General features: G+C 36.2%; 1 protein-coding gene across 1 annotated transcript; it reads left to right on the forward strand.

Moving 5' to 3' along the window:
- Nucleotides 1–395: 395 nt before the first annotated feature.
- POLR1F (RNA polymerase I subunit F) lies at nt 396–14035 on the forward strand. Its single transcript, XM_075212209.1, has 4 exons — nt 396–922; nt 2423–2564; nt 6388–6593; nt 11203–14035. Exons 1-4 carry the CDS (start codon nt 681–683, stop codon nt 12023–12025), a joined length of 1413 nt encoding a protein of 470 aa, XP_075068310.1. The 5' UTR covers nt 396–680; the 3' UTR covers nt 12026–14035.
- Nucleotides 14036–20232: the final 6197 nt, after the last annotated feature.

Genomic DNA, 20232 nt, shown 5'->3' on the forward strand with positions numbered 1-20232 from the left:
TATCTGCAAACCTTACCAACCAGAGAGCTACAAAACAGCTACTTGGTGCTTAGACATTGTATCTGATGTTTAGGCACGCTGGGAATCCTCCCCACTGTTTGTGAGCCCGCCCCTTCACACTGACCACCCTGTATGTAGTAATTGGGTCCTTGTGGTGAAGGGGAACTAGCTGCTGCTACCAGGAGACTTCCACTGTTCCTGGCACATGGCTGCGCTCCAAGCCTCAATGTGGAATCAGATTCCCACCGTTCAGCCAATCCTTCTGTTTTTAGGGGCAGACCTCGTTCTGATTGGCTACTTTTCTCACTATACCGAAAAGCCTAATGCAATGACGTAACACTACTGCGAGCCAATCTCATCGTACAACGCTCTAAATACTACAGACCAGCGCTGTGCCCCATTCTGTCTCTCTTCATGGAGCCATTTTTATTAAGATGTCTTATCTTAACAGCAAGAGGAATAAGTCTCCAGAAACATGTCACCCAACTATATACCTGACTGCGAATAGCGGGGACACTGCTGAATACAACGTCTGGTGATGCAGATACATTTCTCTCTACGGGTGTACTCATTGGGAGTGTAACCCTTTCTCCTCTGATGTTGGCTGACTACTGGCAGTGTAGAGTTTATGACGTCATCAGCAGTGGCCGCCTGTGTGTGAGACACGTGCACTGTGCACCATGGCTGAACCTGACAAGCCAGCGGACTCCTCATCAGCCGAAGCCCGGCCGCAGCCTACTGGCCCGTCCTGCTTGGTACTCCCGTCTTTTTTGGACGCTTGTGGTTTGGTGAGCAGCTGTTACTCTTGTCTTATTGTCAGAACACACAGCAGACACTTCGCGCTGTCTCCCAAGTACTTGAACAAGAAGCGGAGCGGTATAAAGGAACAGCTCGATTCCGAGCTACTCAAGTATAACTCGGGGTAAGTGTCAGACTGTGACGGCATCAGAGCTGTGCTGGTATCTCAGAACTGGGAACTCCTGTCATTTTCTTTTACAGGGCATGCTGGGACTTGTTACATTCAAGCTGGAAGAGCCACAGGTTGCTCACCTTTGATTTAAATATGATTTTATTTTTATAATTTTTTACACATTGGATTGGTTAGTGGTGTAATAAATTCCATAGGATATAATATTGCCTGAGTTGTACACAAAATGAACATTTGTAATGTAAACGCAATAAGTAATTCCTTAGGTGTGTTTATGGTGTTTTATTTATATCTAAGACTATCTGTATTTTTTATCTAGTAGAATACTACATTACTCGTTTGCATATTCATACCCCTGTTATTAGTAACCCTGAAACCGAAGTGTTATGTAGGTAACAAGGTAGTTGATTAAAAAAAAAAAAATGTCGTTTTTGTAGCAAATGTTAGTATGATATATAAGATGTTTCTGAACATTTGAGTAGAAAATATTAATGATAACATGTCAACCAACTTTAACCAGTACTTTCCTGTTACTAAGACATTAGAATGTTAATGCTAAATTACATGGTAGTGCAAAGAAAAGTAATCACACAACTTCTGCAAATATGAGGTAACGGGTGTCCTGGCTCTTTGTCGATAGCGCCACAAATTCCGCAGCGCTGTACAGAGAACTCAATCACATCAGGCCCTGCCCCATTGGGGCTTACGGTCTAAATTCCCTAACATACACAGACACACAGATTAGGGTAAAAAAAATGTAGCAGCCAATTAACCTACCAGTATGTTTTTGGAATGTGGGAGGAATCCGGAGCACCCGGAGGAAACCCACGCAAATACGAGAAGAACATACAAACTCCTCACAGATAAGGCCATGGCTGGGTATTGAACTCATGACCCCAGTGCTGTAAGGCAGAAGTGCTAACCACTGAGCCACCGTGCTGTCCTTTTTCCCCCCGAGATCACAGCTACCCTGAGCTGGCAGATAACCACAAGAGTACCCAGACATCACAAAAGCAAAAGCCTTCTCCAGACTCTGAAGAGAAAGGAGGTTCAGTTAATCGGTCTTAAGATTTATATAATGACAGTAATAGAGGTGTCATAAATGCTGCAAAATCTGCCCATCAGGGGACATGTCTTAGAAATTTGTTGGAACACACCCTTTGCATCTCACTGTTTTCTTACATGATACCACACTAAGTTGCCAGGTTATGGTAGAACTTTAATTGTGTGAAAGCCAGATATACCTAACCTATATAAAATGGTGACAACAGCGTGGGAAAAGAGGAATATTTTCCATATATGGTTTTTGCTGTATTCAGATACCTGACCCTTGAAACATTCTTAATTTTGGGGTCTTTTACTTGGGAGCTTTGGAGTCTACAATTGTGGGACTTTTTTTTTTCTATACAGTGGAAAAAAAAATATTTTGTTGATTGTTCCCCTTTAACGCCTGTTGCTAATTGTGTTGTTTTTTCCCCCCATTATTTTTGAAAGATTGGAAGGAGTTCCAGTTGCTTACGATAACATAAAAATAGTTGGTGAATTGGGGGATATATATGATGATCTTGGATACATTCACTTAACTATTCAAGCAGACTTTGTCGTATTCCAGCCTAAGTCTGGGCGAAAACTTGTGGTAAGCAATAATGCATTTTACATAACCTTTGTTTCATGTTTTATTTCCCATTTCTGTTTTTTTTTTTTTTTTTTTTTTCCTTTTGCCGCAACACCAATGCTGAAATTAAAGCGGAACTAAATATGGTATATGGTGACTTTTTTTTTTTTTGTGTGTGTTTTTTTTTTTTTTTTACGGAAAGGGCCACTAAACTCCAAAATTGAAATTCAGATATTAACCATGAATTTAAAATAGGTCTGCAGTAGCATACATTGCTGCTAGCATGGCAGTGTGTTGAACTTGGTATGTGTGATGGATATTCACAGAAATATGTCAGTGGGCATCATTTACATTTTTTTTACAGGAAAAGGCTGATGTGCAAATTCAAAGAATAATAAAATGCAGTGACTTATCTACAATATGTCAAAATATAGCAGTATACAGCTAATTATTTGTGTTTGGAGAATATCTAATGATATTAAAAATTACTATCCAAATCATTTATCTGTGGTTATACTTACTATGTGTAAAACAATTGTTGGTGGTACACTGAAAAAGGTGGTAAGGTAACATTGCTTAAATGGCTTAAAAGGGGAATTTTACAACCATGAGCCAATTCATGTCTCCAAACATTCTTCTCTTCCTAAATTTTGGGACTTTTATAAATTAACATTAATGCCCCTTTTTTCCTGATAACTGTATAAGTAGATTCGAGGCAGATTCAATTGACGGTGTTACTTTCAAAAGTAACGTGGCCTGTGCACTATTAGTGTTACTATGGTAACAGTGCGCATTAATAGTGTTAGTGCAGTTATTTCAATGATTTTTGCTCATGGAGTTGAGCAGAAATCTGGGTTAAAATTACCGTATTAACGGTAATAGTGCGCAGAGACCCTAATTATTCCGCAATGCAACATTATAGCATTGCCTTTGAAAGCAAAGCACTAAGATAAACATATTATGTAAACCAAATTGATAATGGGCAGGTATAGTAACCTATTATTGCTATGTTAGTTTGGATAGAATTGTTCTACCACTATTTTGAAAAATATCTGAAATGTTAGCAATCTCAAAAATAACTAGCTCCATCATGTGACTGCTATTTGTAAATGTCAACTAGAATGTTCGAAAAATAAGACAACCACCTATATTTATAGGAGTGGGAGCCATTCTGTCAAATTTTGAAGCAAGCTGGCCTTTTTCAAGGATCAGTACAGTTTATCTAACATAGAAAGGCATATTCTGACATTCATCCACATTTGGAAGAGTTCGTTTGATGGAACCCAAGAGATGTAAAAAAAATATTTTTACTTTTAGTTTAGCAGCCATGTGAGACCATTATCCAGATATTTCAATAATATTTTCTACATTGACAATCTGATATAATTTGAAAAATACTTCCTCCACAATTACAGCCTTTTTTAAATCTTTGTGTATCATCATCATCATCTATTTTATCCTGTTCCTGAAAATTTTGCACATATCTGTATATTAACATTAATATGTGTTACTAGCAACTGTTAGGGCTCATTCACATGGACATTAATATAAGGTGTTCATCACATGGTACTTAAAATTTAGTAAACGTGCAACAACATATATAGTCCAAAAATAATGTAAGCAAATAACTCTGTAAACACCCACGCACTTAAGGACCAATTTTAGCCACAAGGTTCCGTAGTAGTATCACACGTTTTCTTTCATCGTGATTTTTAGATAATGATCTTTGCTCTTGTTTTGCTCAGATGTCTTGGGATGCGAGCAAAAATGAACAATGTTATCATAAAAATAATGTGCGAGGCTACTACAGCACCTCATGGCTAATTGATTCTGCCCCATTGTAACAAGCGTTGCCTTTGCTTCAAATTCAATGTCTCCAGACATTTTATTCATTTAAACATAATCTGTCACCTACACTCTGTGGAGGCATACAGCGGGTGAAATAAGTATTGAACACATCAACCTTTTTCTCAGTAAATATATATTTAATGTGGCTATTGTAATGAAATTTACACCAAATGTCAGCAACAACCCTTGTAAACCACACATTGAAGAAATCAATAATAATTTACTAATCGCGGCTTCTTTATCCAGTTTATTTGAAGTATCAGGTGTTTATTAAGGAATCGCCACAAAATTTGGACCCCTTAGGTAACACTTCCTCCCGAATCCAAACCAAATTACTTTATCTGGAAGGCAGTATACACTACTGCTGACACTTTAAGAAAAATTACAGACTTACAAGTAGTCCCACATAAGGGAAAACTAATGAGATTGTTGACTCAACTTCAGTAATGGACTAAAGTCATGTTAAAGGTTTTAAATTTCATGGTTTCTTGTGTTAATTATGTATGCAGTACAACAGTAATGGACAATCAACTTTGTCATTTTTTTTTTGTCTCCACTATGAAACAGAGTGTCCTGCTGATTTTTTTTTTGTGGTAGTAATGTATACCTTTTTTTAACCCCCCCCCCCCCCCCACCAAAAAGAAAAGGGAAGCCCAATCTTGATTGAACCTAGCGTTTTTTAATTCTATTCGAAAAACGTGCGTTTTTGCTGTAACGCAAAACATGAGGCAGATAAAGTAATTTGGTTTGGATTCGGGAGAAAGAGTTACCTTAGGGTTACAAATTTTGTGGTGATTCCTTAATAAACGCCTGTGATACTTCAAATAAACTGGATAAAGAAGCCACGATTAGTAAAAAAATTTTTAATAAATTGAAAAATCAATATTTAATCAACTAATAGTCAAGATATTTGGCAGAAATAGTTGTTTTGACATCCTCTTAACTAACAAAATTTCGAACAAATCTAAGATGGGTGGTGGACATTTAATTTTTTTTAATTTTTTTTTTGGGTGATCTGATGTGGAAATGACTCGTATATTTACTGAGAAAAATGTTGATGTGTTCAATACTTTCACCTGCTGTAAATGTGACGATAGTCGTTCCAAAGCACCGACCATTGTTTCATGTGATTATTCAGTAGAGCTATAAATCTCATTCAGCTATGGAACGACATGCTTCCAATACTGCAGTGTATATGCAGTCACGATCAGGATCTCCATAGAGTTTAGAGTCACGATTTTTTCAGCCGACGGTTATGACAGTTGAAGAGCACAGATCTGAGGGTAAATCTTTTACAACATGTATAGTGTGTACACATGAATCGTCATGCTGATCGGGACATTTTTCAGTCGTTAAAATCGTAGATAACACATTGGTCGGAAAATTGTATAGTGTGTACCCTACCTTAGTAACTGCATTCTCACCCTTTCACATAATCATTAGCCTTTGTCTACAACACTATATCTTCTCTTTACCGTGTGTTACATCTTGCAGCTCTTGCCTTATGTTTTGTACTGTTGTTCATGTTCTCATGTGGGTCCCCATGATTTTGCAGAACAAAATGTGCATCCTTGAAAGGACTTTATCTTTGAGGTTGTGCATGTATATGTAGGTGTTGTGTCCTTCATGGTTTGCCCATTGCAGCAATGTCCTGTTAATTATTATGACGGGGGGACCTCAGCTGGACAGCTTCTGTATACTTGCAGGAGAGGAAAAGGGGCAGAAATATAATTTGTTTGGATGGCCATGGAGATTACCCAAATGGTTTGTGCGTCGGATCTCTTCTCCTCCTGCAGCCCTCGCACATTGTTACAGAAGTTGACCAGCAGAGACTCATCATAGTAAGCACAAATAGCCATTCAGCAAATGGAGGGGTTCTAGGGGGACCCTACTAGTGTGAAAAACTCCCATTCATTTTACTTTACCTACTTGTGTATATATATCATTAACTCTGCATGTGTCAACTATAAATCTAAATGTATTAATTTCTTTTTAGGGTGTTGTCAACAAAGTTGCCCCAAGTCATCTTGGTTGTCTGGTTCATGGCTGTTTCAATGCTTCCATACCAAAGCCCATGAAGATGCAAGCTGAGGTTTGGCAGCATATAGGGGTGAAGATAGGGGATCAAATGGAGTTTGAAGTCTACCGATTAGATTCAGATGCCGTGGGTGTATTTTGCATCCGAGGCAGATTGGATAGGAAGTAAGTTAATGTTTTGTTTAGTTTCTTCCAGCTTTATCTAAATTGCAAGACTAATGCTGCCTTCTTCTCTTAGTAATAATTTATATATAAAAAAAAAAAAAAACCCTTCCAGAAGCATTAGCAGATAAGGTCAGACACTCGCACGGTAGGTTGGGTTTTCTACCATTTGTGAAGTGCAAAACAGACAGACCATCAATGTCGCAATCGGGTGTGAGACACGCTAAAGCATTTTAAGGATGACCATGTAACAGATTTGTTTCAGACCGAGTACAGCATAATTATCATGCAGGAACATGGTGAACAATTAAGTTACTCTTGCATTATGACAACACATGTCTTGTTTTTTTTTTTTTTTTCCTTTTGGCAATAGTCAAGTAGCTTCCAAAAATGTCTTTATTAAGACTAAATGGTGAATTTGATTGTAAAGCAGTAATGGCACATACATGTTTTCTTTTTCTTTCATTGGTAAATTTTATGCATGCATCTAATTTTTCTTAGCTGTCCTCCTGCAAATCATTATCTCCTTTTCAAAATCTCCATGGAGGGTAGACATGTATGGCTGCAATTCAGACTCTCGACATGTGAATGATAGTGGTGAGGGGGAGAAGGAGGTTTAGGATTTTACAGTGCAGGCTGGGCTCAGAGGGGTGTTCCAAAGCCTCTCTGCTCACGGCATCATGTGTCTGCCATGGTAGTCACATGACACTGTGCAGAACTATAAATCGTCAATAGCAGCCTGAAGAAATGAATGAAGGGAATGGTAAATGGAAAGCTTTTTCTTATAAAAAAAAGCTTAGTAATTGCAGTGATTCCTGTTTTATTTTTACATTTCGTTTTAATTTGCTTGTATTAAAGCTATATTTCTAAGTTGTATTATGGTATCAAAGAAATAATTTATAGCTGGATTTGAAAACAGGAGAAAATGCTGTAATAGAGGCAGCCAATTTGCTACTCCCACTGGGGTTCAGATTGTTTCAAGACTGTGACCGAAAGCTTTCACAAGACACAAAATCCACCCCCCATACTTTTAGGTCACATATAAGGTACCTATGTCCTGTTGATTTGCATACATCTAGAATCTGTATTACAGGAAAAAACAAGATATTTTGAAATAATTATTATTATTTTTTTTTTATTTAATTTTTTTTAAAACCATCAGTGCACTTTGTAATGGTTGCTTTACAATGGAAGTAAATGGCAATCCTATATCAGCCACTAGCTACACTCTATATAAAGAAAAAAGTCTCTAGGTAGTTCACTTTATTAGTAGAATTTACCTTTTGAGTCAAAGTATTTTATTTATGCATACATGGTTAAGGTGACTTATTCTGCAGAAAACTTTAATGCTGTAGTATTATTTAAGGCATTTATTTAAAAAAAATGAAACCATGAATGTATTAATTTAGTGATATAGTGCATGTTCTACTCTATATTCCATCTAAGGGACCCGGTTTTCAAAGATGAACGGGTCCTGCAGGATACATTATAACCCACCTCTCCCCTCGTTCTTACTCCACCACCTGAAATGCTCAATTGTAAGCGCAAATGTTTGGGACTTCCCCTGAGCTCTAACCAATAGGAAGCGGGGATACTGCTGGGTGCGGTTGTCAGGAGCGGCTGGTTGCTAAGGAATGTTCTTCTAATGAGGACAGAGAGAGAGAGAGATGGAATTTGCTACACTTCAAAAGAGCCCCTTTTACTCCAACATAAGTGTCACACCGTGATAACTTTATTTGTTAGTTTACTTTCATTGATTGTAAGGTGTTGCATATCATCTTAATTAGGCTAAATGTTGATCTCTCCATTTTGACTTCGGACCTGGAACCGCTTATTTATATAACCATCCCTACTAAGCCATTTGCTGTTCTGCGGTGGGGCCAGGTAGTAGGGTAGCGAGAGATGGAGCCCCCCATCCGTCTCTAATTCACAGATATGTAATATAAATATTTACTGCAATGTACGACTGTTATTAGCTCATAGTTTTAAGTGTATTAATCTCCAGCATTATTTTTCTGTAATATTTCAGCTTGGCGTTTTGCAAAAAAGTTACTGTTTGACCTGAAGTTAGATTTTGCTCTCTATTAAGCAGAGCAGGGTCCTGTACTATCCTTCTCTTCCTTTATAGACCCTGACTTCAGGTTTTTAAATTTAATTTTAAAGTGCGCATGTAACCTACATAGAGAATGCACCTATTTTTATTGTCTGAGAATCTAGATCACCAATTCACTAGGGACCATTGATACCACTAAGAACATGATGACTGATTAACCCCAATATATGTCCTTAGCAAATAGTTTTATAGGAATCCAGTTTTATTTGTTCCTTTTTAAAAGGCTGCATTTAAAACCTCTCCCTACTTAGGATAAAATGAGCTTGTTTTGTTTGGAAACTGTTTATTATAACACTGTGCACAAATTGGTAAATATTATTAACTATGTACTTTCCAGTAGCCCACAGATGTCAGTGTTGCTGTTAATATTCAAAATCCCCAACTCTACATCTTGATAGACACCAATAATGACATGTTTATGGTTATTCTTTGAAAGAAAAGGGGAATTTAATGACCTTTTACAGGCTGCATAAAAATAGTCAATAGTTCTGCATTATTTTCCCCTAATGTCTGGGTTTTGTCTGTCCCATGTTAATTCTCAGACAGTAGACATCCCGATCACTTTCTCAATAACCCCTTTGTTTCAACAAGCAGTGTGCTTCTGTACGGACTTCAAAGTACTATGAAAAGGAAAGAAAACAGACTTGGTTTCAATAGTGAATAAGTCTCATGTGGAGCAGCCTTAAAGTGCACACCTTGCTGAGCATTCATCCTGTGTGTTTTATTCCTCTCATTGTCCCTGTGCTAAATTCTGTATCTGAAGCGACTTGTTAATTCTGCAGACTTATACGATAATTCCACCTAAAAATTTCACCAAAAATGAGTAAATACTTTATTTAGTGATATTTATTTAATTAGCTTTATTGATATAGTGCCTACATACTATGTAGAGTTTTACAGAGAATATTTTATCTTTCACATCAGTCCCTGCCCCAGTGGAGCTTACAATCTATATTCCCTATACAGTGACGTGTTCAGATTGTGATCTTTCCTTTATATTGTGGTGCTGATGAGAGACTTGCACCTCTTTATCATACTGTTGGCTAACTCTTCAGTGATCACCAGACTGATTTCTTCTCTTCTGCACTGTGGTGGATGTGACTGGTTGTAGTGACCGTTGTTACAGCTTGTCTTTACAACTAACTGTGATGGACTATAGTTCTCCTCAGCCATCTTAACAGTTGGCAAGTGCTAAGCATACCAGTGTTTTTGTTTTGTTTAAAGATATTCTAAATAGTTTTTTGCTATGTTGTGGGTTTAATTTTTAATTATTTATTTTGTTCGGCATGCAAATTGTTTTCTTTATGTAGACAATTCTCTAATCTTTATTTTACCACAGATACTGAGCATTTTTGTAAAAACCAAGACTTTGCACTCTCAACTAAGCAGAGCTACATTTATAAATGTTACATGTTTTGCCCTATACCTTGATCACACTGCATTTATTGATGATTTGTGAAGCTGCACGTACTCAAGGCTTATGTGCACACTGTATATTGGTATTTTACATGATATATTGTTTCATAACACTTTTGAAATAAGAAGTTTCTTTACCTACTTCCTTGCCCTCACATCTTCTTTTTTGCGCCTTGAACTAGATTTGCACTGTTTCTTATTTGGGAGTTACCCGGAAACTCGCTCCTCACACTTCCATGTGTTACACATTATCAGGACATAGAGCAGCGCTGATGTCTTTACCCCAGTTTTTGAACTCTCTAATAGGGTTTCTTCGGTGTTACTGACTGCAATGGGGACATCAGATACTGAAGCTGCCCACACTTTTTATTTATTTTTGTTTTTGAAATAATTATTCTAATTCTGTACAATACGGATGTATAATTGAAGAACACATTACAAGCAGATACAATCATTAAAAAGTAAAAATTGCTTCGCACACGCATTACAATTCTGATCTGATAGAGTACCTGATATTTTCATTTTGCGCAGTTTAGAACAGTTGTAGGATTACTAGAAGAATCACATTGTGCAGTCTTCAGTCGGCCCCAATGTGATCCATTTTGGATAAAAAAATTCCTTCTTATCCAGTCAGATTATTGATTGTTTTGGCTGTGTACATATCACCATGCTGGACTTGCTTGTTAACCATGTACGTCAATACTTTAGTAATGCAATAGAGAATGATTGGAATGATCTGTTCTGTAATGTACATGATGATCTTACACCACACACTACATTCACAGGTCTTTCATGTGAGTGCAGTCAGGTACTAAAAATGATCATGAATTCGCTCATTAACAAAACCCCTCTAATAGGAGAGATGTAGCCTCTTGTAACGCACAAGCAAACATTTTTGATATGGTTGTGCTATGGGGTAAGGAACTATTAAGCCTATGATGTCATGTGACAGCTGACCTGTGCAAATTACTCTATAATGTAAGTTTGAAAGGCTTGTACAGTATAGATGCAACCATTCTGTAAATGACAAACTCCATATTGAAACTTAAATTGACCACCAGTTTTGTCCTCTTATTAATGCAGGATGGAAGCTGAAGCAATTGGAAGATTTAATGAGATGAGTGAGGAGCAAAATGCTAATGTGCCATCTAATGAAGCAGACACTGGCCCAGAAAATGCTGATGAAGAGGTAGCTCTGGAGTCGCCAGTGATCTCTAAGGATAGGACAAAGACAGAAAGCAAAAAACGTACATTTCAGGAAATCCTTCCGCAAACTGTATCTGAAGGAGAGGAGAACCAATTAGAGACCACCATAAGTTTGGAGGAAATCCCCAAGAAGAAGCGAAAGAAGCACAAACATCAGGAAATGCTTGTTGAAAATGTATCTCTTGAGGTTGATGTCGCTGGAGGTCATTCTGCCATGGAGGACACAATTGTGGACAGCCCATGCCAGTTATTGGGTGAATCTCTTAATAAAAAACGAAAAAAGAAGAAACATCAGGATAGTGTGCAAAATAGTGACATTGATTATATAAATACTACTGAAGTAAGTGCAGACCATATATGTGGAACTGATGGGGAATCGGTGAAGACTGAAAAATCCAAGAAAAAGAAACGCAGACACCTTTCTGAGCTTAGCTTTCAGAATGGCATAGCAGACTCAGATGCCACAGAAAATAGTACATTAGAGGAAGTGGGAGCAGAAACTGGAACTGTTCTTGAAACCATCCAAAAGAAACACAAGAAAAAGCACAAGCGCTCCTCTACGGTTTTTGATCCTGAGCAAGAACCCACAAATGGTGGAGCTGCTGTCGCTTATGAACAGTCTCTGGCTGAGAGCTTCGTAATCCAACAGGAGACGCCAAAGTTAAAGAAGCACAAAAAGAAGCACAATGATCATATGTGATAACAGTAGTTATCAGACTGAAGAGCTTGAAAGAGGACAACAATAAGTTGGCTGTACACAGCCAAGAGTTTTCAGAACCAAAGGTCGAAAAGAAACGGAAAAAAAAGTCAATGTTCTGAATTTTGTAAATTCTTATTGAAAAGGTTTTAATATTTTGTTTTCAGATTTGTGCTTTCTATCAGAATGTCTTAAAACAGTCAAGATTATTACTATTGCATATCTTCAAATATATTGCAAGGTTTTCATCTGTTTGGATCACTAAAGCCCTGTCTACACTGCATTTTGTTACACCTGTGCGCTGTGTTCTATTCATTATACAGTAGGCAGTTTATCCCTTTGTTGGGCAGATGGTCATTGCATACAGACATGGGAGAGGAAGAACGGTGGAAAGAAGAAGAATTGCACATGATGTGGCTAGGTTCTATTGCATATTTTCTCTGGTGTCTCGTGCTGACTGTCTATTCAGTTTATGGATTTGTATTTGCTTCATTATCTGTATGTGATCCTTTTATTTTTCTTATACACCTAGACATAGATTTACTAAAACTTCTACAAAGGAAAAGTGATTCTAGCTTTCATTTATATAGCACATTCTAAGCAATGATGGCTATAATCTGGTTGCTATGGGTAGCACCTCCACTTCCCATTTAGAAATATTAGTAAATATACCCTCTAGGTCAATCTTCAGGAAAATGTGAATCTCTTATCAATGTTTATGTAACCTCATGCCTTAATGGTGTTAAAATGAAAATTTGCTGTTCTAACGCTTATATACACAATTTTATTTCATTGCATTTTGATTGCTGCTCTTTCACGATCCTTTAGTATCTATGAGATAAGCAGACTTATTGGAAAGGACTTTTAGGAAAAGTATTAAAAAAAAATTAAGACAACTAAATATGTTTTCTCCAAGAATAAAACACGTTAATTTAAATGGAGACAATGCTATGCTGAAAATATTTTAAGCAAATTAGGTACAATCTGTAAGTCAGTGTTTTCCCAGGTTTTAAGGATATACATGCTTGAGTACAAGAATCTTACTAAGTGCCCCGGTAATTTGCAGCCATCTGTGCTCAAGTATGAACAGCCTTTAAAACCTGGTAACCACTGGTGCGACATTTTCTCCTTCAATTTAGTGGTGTGTTTGGCTGTACAGGGGTTATACCAAACATGCTTTTAAAATATGGAGGGAGTCTTGATATCACCAAGGGAAACACCCAGAGGATGTTTCTGTCCAATAAAACCTATGCAACGGATACAAGAAACAAAAAGAAGATGCTTGCAGATTTATAGAGGCACAAATATAAGGGAAGATAAAGGAAAGAAACAATATAAAATCAATACAATATCATTCTGATATATAGGAAAACACGTTAGTATGTATAAAATGTATTGTCAGTTACAGATCGTATTCCTTAGTGGAACTATATAAATAGCTGATGATGATATTACAAGAATCAAGTCCTTATGTCTTAATAATCTGCATATTAAGAGCAGAATCCTAAAATACAGAAAACAAAATTTATTTTCAAAAGGAGCCAGATCTTGATGTTAATTTAGGCTCTGGAAATCTCATCCAAATTGTATGGATCAGTTTTTTTTCTCTAATACTAACCAAGTCTCCCTTCCAAAGCCTATTAGAAACTTTTCAAAAATCTAATACATTTCTCTAAATTATTACGATTATATTTACAAGGAATAAGTTATTTTAAATGACTGAGGTTTGTTTTGTTATTTTTATTTTGCATTATTTTAATGGTATTGGTGTGTTTTAATATTCTGTTTGTTTTTTACCCATACATTGTTAACTGATTACAATTGTATGCAGATAACTGAACAACATTGGCAGTTAATTTCAAGCCTTACAATTTATAGCATTTAAAGCAGCACGCCTGGGATTTAGTAATAAGTGAAGCAATATGAGACTTACATTAAATACTGGCAACGTTTAAAGTATGTTCTGAGTTACTTTTTCTGTAAAATTAGTAATAAATTTTGACATTGTCCATGTATCATCCAAACGGAGCTTTTTATTGTCCACGTTTATTTAGGCCTGTTTAGTAACTAATTCTCGATAACTTTTGTCTTGGAGCCTGTTACTAATCTGTCCTAATTTATTCTGAATTCATCTAGGCCTGCTATAAATGACTGAACGAAGGGATCATCACTGTCTCATACCATAATGATATCGCCAATGTTTTTTCTGTACAGACATTGCTGATGAAGACTCTGGTGTCCTCCCACCACCACATATAGGGCCTGGTTCATACTGGGATGTAAGTCCATTTGTGTAGCGTATCTTGCGTGAAATAGCTTTACACATGCTCAGAAATGGACTTTAAGCCAATGAAAGCAATTTATGTCTGAACACAAATGACAGTATAGCCTACTGCTTGAAGGGGAGGATGGGGGAAGGGAAGGGAAAATGTAGGCAATAAAAAGTACGGGCGTTTCGATTCTGGTCCCGGTTTTCTTGTAAGTACACTTGGTTTCAGCTGTATTATCTGCACCAGCAACAAGGCAGGTTAACTGCCGACTGATAGTGATGACTGTCACAGCAGAGTTTGATTTAAAAAGTACACGTATGCATGCCACTAGCTAGGACAGAAAATGAGTGTACAAGTAAGAGACTATTAAAGTTCATTCTATGTATGCATTGAAAGCATCTTGATTTATGTATTGAATGTGGGGGGGGGCGGGGGTATTGAAAATCTATATTTCTATTAATGGTTATACTATTAATAGTTCATTTATTTTATAATAAAAAAAAATGTAATCTTATATTGTACAGACGTATGTGCGTATACTGCAGTCTGGCCTGTCTGCCTTTATCTAGATAGAGTGTACACCCAGATTCAAATCAAATCCGGTTTGACATGAATGCGGTCGGAATGTCACTGAAGTCTCAGTCTCTCTCTCCCCAGAATTTAGCAGGGAAATGGGTAACCAGATGTCAAAAATACCAGAGATTAAACACTAAAACTTAACACTAGATCCAATCTGTCACTTTGTCCTTATCAAATAATAGTGCTGTCCATAAGAAATGAAAGATACATTTAAAATAGAGATAAAGTAATGCTGGAAAGTGCGCTATGTTAAGTTATATCAAATGTCTACTCCAATTGCTAGTAAAGTATCATCCACACATAATTGCTGGTGATGATTTAGTTAGCAGTTTAAAGAAAATAATCCTATAAACAATCAGTATATTCTGCCTTTATATATTACTTTATATGGATGGTAGAGATTGTTTTGGTTTCCTTTTTCATAATATTAACAAAAACATTGCATGTTACACAAATGTTTCAACTGTACTATAACCACATGATGGCACTGTTGTGCTATCAATGTACAGGCATATAGCCTTAATATTTCATTGAAAAAGACATATTTTATTTTGATACATGTTTAGTTAACTTTAGTTTTCTCATTTTTGATCTAAATTGCTGAGGAATACTTTTTAAATACAATGCACTTATTAAAAAAACATTTTGCGAAGTAACTTGAAATTTTTTTTATGAATAAACATGGCTGTGCTATCGGAAAGTGGATGAGGACATTATATTTTAATTATCACGTGATTTCTTGCATGTATGAATAAGTATACATCTTTGCATAGGTTATTCAGGTATTATCTAATACAGGATTGATGGACATTTGGCATAAAGAGACACAGATTTAATCCATACATGCAAATCCAAATGAAAAGTGGCTCATATGTAATCTACTTAATTAGTATATTTGTGTGTGTATCTATATATATATATATATATATATATATATATATATATATATATATATATATATATATATATATATATTCAAAATAAGTTATGGAAGATAGTTATGTGTACATATAGTCAGTAAGCTCAGAGAGTCCAGAGAACATAAAATCCCGTGAAAAATAGTAATGCAGGTGGATATCAGCAAATCAGGTGAGGCACTGTGCAGATTAATAGTGTAGTAGTGTGCGTACCAGAAATAAGTAAAATAACAGCTTATCTGTATATAGGCTCCTCAGTCATCCCAGGTGGTGATTTCCTTTGCTCGCAGACACAAGATGTAAATATAGTATGTTCTATTAATAACTGCTGCATCACCGCTCAATAATAGGAAAGATATAAGAAAGCCATATGGTGTAGTATTTTTGCAAACAATTTATTCAGCAGATTAAAAATATAAAATGCAAACTCACAATGAAGATAATAAATATAAGCTTATCTGTATAATATACAGGCGAGATCACTGGATGATGAAGTTCAAACTGAACAAAACACGTTGAGGCCCACAACTGTACTATCTGAGACCCTGTTTCACTGATCTACCCTGGGAGTAACAAATGAAGATATCGCCCTTTCCTGAGCTTTTGTATGGAGCCTATAGAGGGACATCTTTAACTACCTCCAGGGATATGACTACCAGTGATCTCGCCTGTATATTATACAGATAAGCTTATACTTATTATCTTCATTGTGAGTTTGCATTTTATATTTTTAATCTGCTGAATAAATTGTTTCAAAAATACTACACCATATGGCTTTCTTATATCTTTCCTACTATTGAGCGGTGATGCAGCAGTTATTAATAGAACATACTATATTTGCATCTTGTCTCTGCGAGCAAAGGAAACCACCACCTGGGATGACTGAGGAGCCTATATACAGATAAGCTGTTATTTTACTTATTTCTGGTACGCACACTACTACACTATTAATCTGCACAGTGTCTCACCTGATTTGCTGATATCCACCTGCATTACTTTTTTTCTCTGGATTTTATGTTCTCTGGACTCTCTGAGCTTACTGACTATATATACACAATTATCTGTTTTTACACCTGAAGGCGCCGTCCTTCCATAACTTATCATTTTGATACTTCTTTCCGGTCTAACCATCCGATATTGGAGACTTGGCTGCCACACATATTTGTGGAGGTGTTTTGTTTATGTTTTATGTTTATTTATATCTTTGTTTATTATCACTTTGTTTATTATCACTTTTTGATTATCATTCTATTTATTATCCATACATTGGGTAAAGCGCCAATCTGATATCGTGTTCTATTCTATATATATATATATATATATATATATATATATTATATAAAATGTGTGTGTGTGCGCTCCCCACAATGACTAGGCACTCACAATTATCATGTCTATGCCTGTATGTCTGTAATAGAATATATTTGTATTACAAAAAAATGCAATTACCTATTGATCTATACATGTAATATCTGTTATGTATGTATGATATACAATAGAATTCCTGCTAGTTCACTGCAGGAGACACTAAACACACACGAAGCAAAAAAATAATGCATGTGCAGATTGTGACAGATGTTTTGTCCACTAAAAGCTTGTAAAAGCACCTACATCTTTATCTTTTTTTTTTTTTTAATATTTTGTTTGTTCAATCCATTCTTATGGTTCTTTTGTTTATGAAAGTCCAGTCATATTCATATTTTACGTGGAAATGGAGTATGGACATATTTTTTAAACGACAAATGAATGTTCACCGCTGTTTTGTAAGTTTGCACTAAACAATAACAGATATAGAAATCTATTACCACTAATCTTATTTGTCCAGGAGCATTGGGAGACTAGACAGTAGGACACTTATCACCCCTGTCAATAAATGCAGATACGTAGACATGTACAGCTTGTCATGTGTAAAAAGATTTTCTAAGTGTTTACATGATAGTTTAAACAGTAGCATGTAGATATGTCACGAAAAGTGATGAGCTGGTGTTGGTCAATCCTGAGCCATTTTTCTTTCAATGCCTTAGGTCATCTGTGCACACTGACTACATTTCATTATGAATCTTCAGTACATGTGGTGTGTACACCTCTTTAAGTCTCGCTGTCCCTTTCTGAAATATCTCTGCTCTTTGTAAATCCACAGCCTTCTGTGAGGAGTTCCCTCTGGCACATTCAGTGCTATTGTACTGTAGCTCCCAAATCTCATGCCAAAAGGGTAAATTACGTCACCAGGAATAATGTATATGTTGTCTAACTAATTAATCTCCTCATTTGTCTTTACTTTTTCACCCTGACGGATAGTTTCTCTCTGGTCACTCATGATATAAAACCCCATAACTCTCTAAAAAATTTGGCTAAAGCATTTTCCCTCTAGGATACCCTTAAAGCCCTAGTTAGTTAAAAATGTTTGAGTATTAAGAACCCTCTAATAAAAGAAACTTCTACCCAAGTGGTGTGAAGAGCTTAGCACGAACAGAACTGCATGGCATTAATTGAGCATTGCTCAGTAAGCAGACGTCTCTCTGCAGCTGTTTGGAAAAACATTGAGTTTTACTAAGCATCGCCACCCAGGTTTTGGCACATACAACAGAGGCTACACCTCCATTTTAATCTGCATTAGAACGTTCTCCCATCTTGACCATGTCACAAGCACCTTGGGCTGTAAGCACTTTGGAAATGGGACACCTTTCTGTTCAGGCTTGCTGTTATTAATTAATGGATTTTTCTATTATTCGTTGCTTTTTTTTTTTTTTTTTAAACCTGCCTCTTACAAACCCATACTAAAGAGAATTGAAAGATTTGTGCCACAAACACAGCCAGTGAGAGTTCCATGTGATATACACATTTGTTTCACATTTCTAACACATCATCTGAGCTTTGTAGAGGAGTAAAGTCCGTCTTTGTTAGTTTACAGAGCAGTCAATAAATTCACAGCATAACATACCTGTTTTAAAGGAACATAATGCCTGGCTATTATTTCTAAAGCTTTCAATGGAGGTCATTTATCAAAGTCTCTCTTCTAGAACTAGAATATAAAAATACTCTACCAATGGCCACAATTTGAAAACTTTACAGTCTGAGTTGGGAAGGATTTTTTTTTTCTTCCTATTTCCAGCCAGAATATTTCTATATATTTGTATATATTTATATAGTTTACCACAATCCTATGTGCTACACCTTATGATTAATATTTCTTTATAACATATATTTTATGTGTGAGCTTGAGTGTCCTTTCTTTTATTTCAAAGTATAAATAACCAATTAGCAGAAATCTTAAAATGCACATATGTCAAGCAGAGTAATCCAAGTCATTGTCATATATATTTGATTTTTATAATTGATGCTATATTTTTAGATACAGATGTAGGAACTTTTAGCCAGAATGTTTGGTACTTTGTATTTAAAGATACATTTTTTTTTTCCATATTTTGTCACATCGATATAAATATATTAAAGTACTTTTACAGTATGCACGGTGAGAGCTTGTGGGAATAGCAAGTTTGCACCATGAAATAGCATGTTAAGACATTCCCCATATATTAGTTTTTTAACCACTGTCCTAGTACATTTATCTCATGTGAGTGATATGATTGCACCTGACCTCTATTGCAGACAAATGACAACAGTCTTTGTCAGGAGACCAAATTAGTCTGTACAACTGGTCTTCTGGGATGAGTGCAAGGTATGGCTACTTTAGTGCTTGCTTGCTGTCTTCCAAAATGATTGACATGGTTTGTGACATGGCACAATTGTAGGCTATCCTTTGGTGTGAATGTGACTTTTAATTAATTGTATTTTACTGCTTTTTCAGAAGGTGGCCAATATATTTATGATCATTGAAGGTTACAGTGGTGAGCACTCTGGCAGTTATGGCAAATTACCATAACAGTCTAATGAGGGGACCACTGGGGGTACTTTTTGTATTACTACGTTCCTTTTCAGACTCTCTGGCAGCCCAGATCTGTTAGTCCTTAGTGAGCTGAGTAGAGACAGGAAAAAGTTGACACCCTTGTAAGGTATATAGTATGACTCCTCCTTTCCTTCATTGTCTTGTTCCTGTCTCTTCCAAGCTGAGTAAAGCAGTGGTAGAGCTGTGAGATTTTTTGAATTTGGGCAGGATAAAGAATGGGATCAGTTGGAGAAACAACAAACTAATTTCAAAAGTATAGACCATATGTATACCTTTTGGGAAGATTAGACTACTACATGGAATTAAGTACTTAAAGTGGATTCTGTAGTAGCTTGCTTGTCTACAAAAACTGATATATACCATTAGAAGATGGAGGCCCATTTAAAGATCCTATGGATAGGAAAATGGTAAAATCTTTTTAAAAATTGCATGTTTCTGCAGGTGTTACAATTAAATCAGGAGTAACCATGGCTTCCATTTCCAGGGCAATAAGAATCTGGATGGACAATCTAATCTGTATGCTGTTACTGAAAAAGT

This window comes from Mixophyes fleayi, chromosome 5 (assembly GCF_038048845.1).
Source record: "Mixophyes fleayi isolate aMixFle1 chromosome 5, aMixFle1.hap1, whole genome shotgun sequence".
Classification (NCBI taxonomy): Eukaryota; Metazoa; Chordata; class Amphibia; order Anura; family Limnodynastidae; genus Mixophyes; species Mixophyes fleayi.